The 7,859-nt window shown below is 35.8% G+C and overlaps 1 protein-coding gene across 1 annotated transcript; it reads right to left on the bottom strand.

Annotated features, from left to right (window-relative positions):
- Positions 1–2,804: 2,804 nt before the first annotated feature.
- On the bottom strand, positions 2,805–6,731 carry LOC122311669 (coiled-coil domain-containing protein 124). The gene is made up of 3 exons (XM_043126303.1): positions 6,043–6,731; positions 3,405–3,524; positions 2,805–3,133 (listed from the first exon to the last, which is right to left on the bottom strand). The coding sequence occupies exons 1-3, from the start codon at positions 6,598–6,600 to the stop codon at positions 3,122–3,124; spliced, it is 690 nt and encodes a 229-aa protein (XP_042982237.1). The 5' UTR covers positions 6,601–6,731; the 3' UTR covers positions 2,805–3,121.
- Between the last annotated feature and the right edge of the window lie 1,128 nt (positions 6,732–7,859).

Genomic DNA, 7,859 nt, shown 5'->3' with positions numbered 1-7,859 from the left:
TTTTTGAACTTTCGCTCTCGATACTGCTGCTGCAGGAGCACATTCGAGGCATGAAAAGTAGTATATGCCTTCTCTAACAAGTCATCATCAGTGACTTTTTCACCACATAATTTCAATAGCGAGCTAATTTTAAAGAATGCAGAGTTATACTCACTAACACTCTTGAAGTCTTGCAACCTCAGGTGCATCCAATCATGACGAGCTTTTGGGAGGATTACAGTTTTCTGGTGTTCATATCTCTCCCTTAAATCATTCCACAAAATAAGTGGATCTTTCACTGTTAGATACTCAGTTTTTAATTCTTCATAAAGATGGTGCCGAAGGAAAATCATTGCCTTAGCACGGTCCTGCAGGGACCCTTGATTTCCTTCTTTAATTGTATCTCCCAGGTTCATCGCATCCAGATGGATCTCAGCATCAAGGATCCAAGATAAATAATTTTTCCCAGAAATGTCAAGAGCAACGAATTCCAATTTTGTAAGATTTGACATTTTTTATATATATAAATCAAGAATATAAAAATATATTGAAAAACTTACTTGAAGTAGAGGACTATTAGTTTCAAGATCTTCAGAACTTTCGTGCTGATAACGTGTTATAAAACTATTGAAAAGAAAAGAGATAGATAGATTTATTATAAAACTTTCTAAAAGGAGAGAGAGAGAGAGAGAGATAGAGTTCAGACAAGTTATGAAACTTATAAATTTCTTAAAGAATTCAACGATATATATAGGCGTACAAAGGGAACTATGCTAGCTTACTATGCAGTACTATGCTGGCACTGTGCATATGTCGGCCATTCACTATGCTAGTTACTATGCAGTACTATGCACTGTGCTATGTCGCCATTCACTATGCCAGTTACTATGCAGTACTATGCTGGCACTATGCACTGTGCTATGTCGGCCATTTACTATGCCAGTTACTATGTAGTACTATACTAGCACTATGCACTTGATGACTAGATAAATGTGGTCATACAATTCAAGATAGTTTATAACATGTATTTATTATTCAACAGAGTAAATGACTTTGAAAAATACCGATCTTGTGAAGCAATTGAGAGGAATTACTGTATTCAAGGCCACATTCCATAATCCTGTTTTATAAAAGAGAACTGTTACGATACAAAAAGATTACGCAAACTAAATCTATAAACTGATGTGATTTCGTGGAATCCGTTAGATCTACTTTATAATAAAAGTACATTTACAATGTGAATTACTATATCAAATCACATAAATTTATAAATTTACTTTTATGTAATCTCTTCATAGCTAAAGAAGCCTAAAGTATTTTCCTTCTAAAAAATGTCTCAGGGCCTGTATGTTGACTAGCATCCTCTGTTTAGTTGTGGCCAAGATTATCCTCACTATGGTCCATCACTTAGGTTGGTTTAAGTATTGATGTATGTTGTAAATTGTAGTAAAAAAGTAGATGAAAAGTAATAATAGAATATTAAATAGTAGTAAAAACTAATGAATAATAGTAAAAGATAGGTGAAAAGTAATAACAAATTAATGAATAATAGTGAAGTATGTTGAGAAATATTGAGATACTCTTAATACCCTAATACACTTAACTCTCATATTGTTGCATTAAGGTGCAAAGATATGTTAAAAAAGAGTAATGATTTGTACAAGTTCTAAATAAACACATCTTAGACTTGCATATTCTTTTTGTTAAAAAGTGAATCTCACTATAAAAAAATAATTTTTAGTATGATCCATTTTTATAAAAAAACTAGTCAAGCAAAAAGAAATTCTATGATGAGAGCAATGAAGTTATGTTTGGAGCTGGACTTGGCTCAAGTTGATTTTGAAGGGGATGCTAAAGTGGTAATAAATGCTGTTAATTTCAGATCAATTGATAACTCATGGCATGGTCAACTTATAAAAGATATTTAGAAAGAGTTACAGATTCAGCAAGAGTGGAGTCTTAATTTTATTCCTAAAATCTGTAATAATGCTGCTTATACAGCAGCTAAATTAGGCTTAAGGGCTTAGAATGATATAATATGGTTAGAAGATGGGCCTGTAGAGATCATGCATGTAAGTTCTCTTGACAATAAATGTAATCCTCAAGTTGTATGAATGAAGGTTTTCTTTTCAAAAAAAAAAGAACTGATTTCTAGCATTACTAGTAGAGAAGATTCAACCGCCTTGACATTATGTTATTTGATGACGAGGATAAAGAATTCATTTTTAAATATTTATAATAATAATAGAAAAAAAGCAGTCCATGACTAATCGTGAGATCTACCGACAGCATCAAATGAAGTGTCAAGATGGGTAGAGGATCTTTTCAACAAGAGATATTTCCTAACCAATGTGGCCTAAAGATATGGGCTCTCTGTCTTTACGCTTCGAGAAGAGCTACCCTCCAATAAAGAACCAAGAGCGAATCGTTCGGATATTGCTGGGGCTATTAAAACTGATAGGTGATCTTGTAGTAACAAAGCAGCACCTTTGGCAGGCCAGGGCTCTATGTTTACAACCACCACGTGCGAAATTAGCGTTTGCCGATCAAAGAGAGCCATTACTCTGCATTTCTCGGCTTAATCTAAACCTACTCCCAGAGTTTTATGATCTATACCAGAACATCCATCTTGACTGGCCCTTAAATTAATCCAAAACCTTCCAATCGACTTGTGAGCAGTATGTAGCCATTCCATCAGCCCAGACACAATTTGAAATAGAGTTATAAAAAGGTGTAAAAGGGTTGAAAGTTCCTCATTTTCCTTCCACATATGGAAGAAAGTGAACAAATCCTCCAAAACAACCAATCAGGCATATACCATGTTCTGCATTAAAGGAAATAGCAACTCTCTGATTTTCATGCCAAATACCATTTCTCTGCATATACAAACAGTTAACTACTTGAAAGGGGAAAAATTATTGACAACTGTACGAATTACCCACAGATTCAATAGACTAAGAGTTTACAGCGACCATTATTTTTCTCAATCTATCTTATTGTGTAAGAAGGACATAGATAAGGACAGAAACCACATGGTACATAAACTACGAATCCTCCGCCATTGGGCAAAATCCAGTTCTCCTCAACAAGCCCCAGTGAAAACCTGCCTGCCGTGATAGGTTGAAGATGCAGCTGTGATCACTCATTCAGCAATCTGCACAAGCAGGAAAAAAAAAAAAAAAAAAAAAAAAAAAAACATGGTTACAAAAGCAGGAAAAATAAGTTATGAAACAGACTGCAGACAGTATATTATGGAAAGACATGACAACATGATGTTAAAATAGAGGTTAATCTTGATCAGTTTTCACGTAGAACTAAGCTTGTAAAAGCAAAAAACGTAGACTCTACCTAATCTATGATAGAAGAAAAACACGACAAGATTACAAACACTTGGATCATCCTTAAAGGCCTTGGTTGAGAATCACCTGGTTAAGAGGATTGTCTGGAGATTTCTTCCATAGCTTCCATATCATGTCCTTGTATTGATTGTGAGTAAGGCCCGGTTTCTCTTCCTTCAGTTTGGGGAGCTCAGCTTCCTCAAAGGCCTGCAAGTAACAGAGAGAATTCAGGAGAGGAAGAAGACAATTTTCGGTGACCAAAATAGGACCACGTAATACTGTAAGGAGCAAATGCATTGCAGTAGAATGTCCAACTCAATAAAGTAGCTTGGCAGTCACCAAGTTACCCTTAAATTAGTTTCATAATTTCATCCAATTCATCAATAATAAAGGGAAGTGGGACCCCTAACTACAAACTCCAAAGCTCAATTTCATAAGAAGAGATCAGCAGTAGCAGTTATATTTTAGAAGTGGCAGTGGCGGCGGCAGTATCAATTCCATAAAAGGATGATCGATGAGATAAATCACAAAGAGATAATCTCCTTTCAAAAGACTACTTTTCAATTGTGTAATGCCCAAAACCCATCCAGACAATTGCTACTGTCATAACATTCAATTCTTACCTTTGGTGTACACTGTACAGAAATAAAATATATGAAAACTTTGAATGGGCATGTGCACACTAAAAAGAAAGAAAGAAATTCTATTTTCTTTTTTTGGGGGATAGCCGTGATTTGTTTTGAGGGATGCAAGCTTTCAGTAGGAAAGAGAAAAATCATCAGCATGGCACACTTAAAAGACAAGTGTGTATGTGAACACACGCAAAAGAGACCAATAGAGAAGAATGTTGCTCCTCTAACTCATGCTTTCAAGGGGCATCGTTCTCTTTACCTGTTCTAGCTCTCCTTCCTTAAGCTTCATACCATATCAGTCTCCCCAACTCAAGAAAATAACAGCAAAAAGTCAACAGACGGGTTATAAAGGTTACACACCATGGAATATTTTCAATTGGCATCTCCAGCCTTCATCAAATCTCCTAAATCAGATTGGCATCCACTATAAGCCTGTAAAAACTATTTGAAATTTCATATATCATCAACAAACTCCCTATCATAAACCATTATCATCTATCTTCCAACGATGCAAATACGATTTATATCAACCACTCCCTAACCAACTTAATAACATTCCCATTCATCCACAGCCCATCCTTACCATAACTTAATAACATTCCCATTCATTCACAGCCCATCCCCTTGGCATCACCCAATGGAGCCCCACTCTAGCAAAGAAAGCATTCCATAAGTTAATAACTACATCACAATGCAATAATAGGGGGTCCACGGACTCCCCTCTTTTTTGGCACATATAGCACCAATCTAACACAATGATTCGGCGTTTCCTTAGATTATCTAAGGTGAGGATCGATTATCTAAGATGAGGATCTTCCCTAATGAAGCTGACCAGACCCAAAAAAAAAAGCTTTTAGGGGGCCCTTAGGCTTCCATATGTTCTTCCATGGGAATGTATTTGTTGTATTTTGTGTCATAAGGGTCTTGCAGAACAAATGAACAATGAATCTCCCCCTCTTGGATAGATATCAAAAGATCTTGTCAACTCCCCCGTTCACTCTACAAGTATACACAAGATTGAAGAAATCTATAAATATGTCAATTTCCCAATCTTGTGCAGCTTTAAGGAAGATGGCATTCCATTGAGTGGAACCACAAGATAGATCTATAAGGTTTGCAATTGAAGCCTCTCCTGTCTCCGTGCAATACCGTAGATCGCAAGGTAAGCTTCCTTGAAGGTTCGATCACAACACCATAAATCATGCCAGAATTTAATCCTGGAACCATCCCCAAATGCAAAGCGTATGTATCGAGAGAAGATTGTCCATCCTCTTCTTATGTGTTTCCAAAGCCCCACCCTATGTGATCCGCTCACCTCATTCGAGCACCATCCTCCCCAATATCCACCATATTTTTTATCTATCATAACCCTCCACAAAACTCCCCTCTCTTTTTGGTATCTCCAAGACCACTTACCCAATAAGGCCTTATTGAAAACCCACAACTTCTGAATTCCCAACCTTCCTTCGCATGTCGAAGTACAAACCATAGCCCAATTTACCAAATGCAATTTATACCACGAGAGTTCAATTCCTTTTAACAATTCCTATTAATGTAGTCTTTGTAACATGCTATCTCAGCCAAATTTACAATCAGCATCTATCCACTCCTCAACTCTACCCAATGTACACAAAGTTACCAACATGAAATAACTTAACATCATCCAGTTTACCATTTGCATCTCAGGGCACAAAAACCCAATTGAAATCGATAACTCGCGCCCTTGATAATCTAAAGTATCTAGCCCTCTACCATGCACAAAATACATTTTCGAATAAGAACTAGTTCTCAACGACGATAACTTGCCTCCTCTCAAAAGTAAGATAAACTTCATTACACCAAGGAAAGATAACAGAGTTAGATTCAAACATAATATATAAGCACACACATACATGTGTGTGTGTGTGTGTGTGTGTGAACGGTGTTACCGATAAACAAGTGAGATATATATATATATATATATATAAGTGCGAACAATATGTTAATCGAACTCAACACAATTCAGAAAAAAAAAAAAAAAAAAAAAAAAAAATCCCAACTCTCCAAAATATTCGAAATCCACCAGAACATTCACAATTCTCAACAGATTGTACCTTAAACGAGGCTTTGAGCCGCCTCTCCGGGTGGCGATCAACCGGCAAACTATCAGCGACGGTCATATGTGCGATCGCATCCTCCACGGTCCTCGCCTCAATTATCGATTCGTCGCGATTCGTATTCGTTACCAGCACCATCCTTTCGTACTCCTCCTCCGCTGCGGTCCGGTTCTGCCGCTTTTTGGCCTCTTCAGACTTCCTTCGGAGCTCGGCTTCCTCCTCCTCGCGCCGACGCCTCAGCTCTACCTCGGTCATCTTGGGGACTGGGATAGAGACCCGGTTCGCCTTCTTGTCGGGCTTCTTGCCAGCCTTCTCGAGCTCCTTCTCCTCCATCTCGGCCAGGCGGCGGGCCTCGGCTTTCCGAGCAGAGGCCTCGGCTCGCTTCTCGGCCTCCTCCTCGCGCTTCTTGGCGGCGCGCGACTTGGCCCCCTCGGCTTCGCGCCAGTACCGCTCCTCCTTCTCCCTTGCCTCCCGGTCCTTGCGCTCAGATTCGGTGGCGCTCTTGCGAGCCCTAGCCGCCTCGGCTTTGCTGTTGACGCCCATCTTCTTCGGCATTGCGTCGCTCTCTTTGGGATTTCAACTGAGCTATGACGTCGTCGGGGATAACAATCTCTGATTAACAACAAGCGATTGTGATCTTTTGGGGATATTTGAGAACGCTGCCCGCGTATCATGTGAGCGGTCACCAACTGGTAAAACAAAAGGCGGTCGCGGTTCGTGGGTGCCGATTTCATCCGGTTCACCGGTTGGAATTTCCGATTGGTTACGTAAAATTAAAAATCTCATTTTAATTTATTATTATAATTTTTTTAAATTTTTATATAAAATATAATAAATAATTTAATTTTTTTAAATTTTAATATAAAATTAATATTAAAAAATATTTTATAATAATATTTTATCAATTATTATTTAAAACATTCAATTTCAATTAAATTGAGTAATACTTTTTTGAAAAAAATGTTATCCTTATTTATAATTTTAATATTTATTAACGTATCCATCGTATATCAGTTATTGAAATAGAAAAAAGTTAAAAATACGTATAATATGATGCATAAAATTATATATATACATATAGTACTATTTATATGTTTTGAGTAAGTCTACAAACTGCACTTTCATCCTATTTAGAATATGACATTTGATTTGAGAAGTGTTATAGTTACAAAAATTTTATATAAAAATAATCTCATGAATTAACATAATTTCATATAATATATTAAATATATTTTTATAATAAAAATAGATTTATAATTTAACGTAACCTATCAAGACATATAAATTTATAAATTTATTTTTATAAGATATTTTTGTGACTAAAGCATCCATCTTATGATTTTATCACCATTAAATCATTTTTTACTTTTATTAAAAGAAGACTTAAAAATTGAAAAATAATACCATTTCATCATAGTATGATAGAAAGTGAGATAAAAACACCATATACAGAGTTTCCATACTCTTTTCATCTTAATCCTTATATTTTTTATCTTAGTAGGTGAATTTACATATTTCAAATTGATGGCATTTTAAATGTTTAACAGAAGAAATCATTCGATATATAAGACTTTGCTAGGTGTGACTAAAAATGATAGCAATTAAAAGAAAATTTATATACATTACTATTATCCTGTTTTTATCTCACTTTATAATATGTGACGCGTTTATTATTATTAGATGAATATTTATAAATGATTATTTATCATTTAATAATGATAAATATGTCATATATTTTATAATGTAATGAAAATAAGATAGAAATATAGTGTATAGAATTACTTTAATTAAAATAAAGAATAACATTGCTCAAG

This window comes from Carya illinoinensis, chromosome 5 (assembly GCF_018687715.1).
Source record: "Carya illinoinensis cultivar Pawnee chromosome 5, C.illinoinensisPawnee_v1, whole genome shotgun sequence".
NCBI lineage: Eukaryota > Viridiplantae > Streptophyta > Magnoliopsida > Fagales > Juglandaceae > Carya > Carya illinoinensis.
This window is presented reverse-complemented; position numbering and strand designations above follow the sequence as displayed.

What these genes read in the sequence shown, in the direction of transcription:
- LOC122311669 (XM_043126303.1), bottom strand. Translation starts at nt 6,600, where the DNA reads ATGCCGAAGAAGATGGGCGTCAACAGCAAAGCCGAGGCGGCTAGGGCT. An exon ending in GGCTCAAAGCCTCGTTTAAG is followed by an intron (nt 3,525 to 6,042) that starts GTACAATCTGTT and finishes TGTTACTTGCAG; the next exon opens with GCCTTTGAGGAAGCTGAGCT.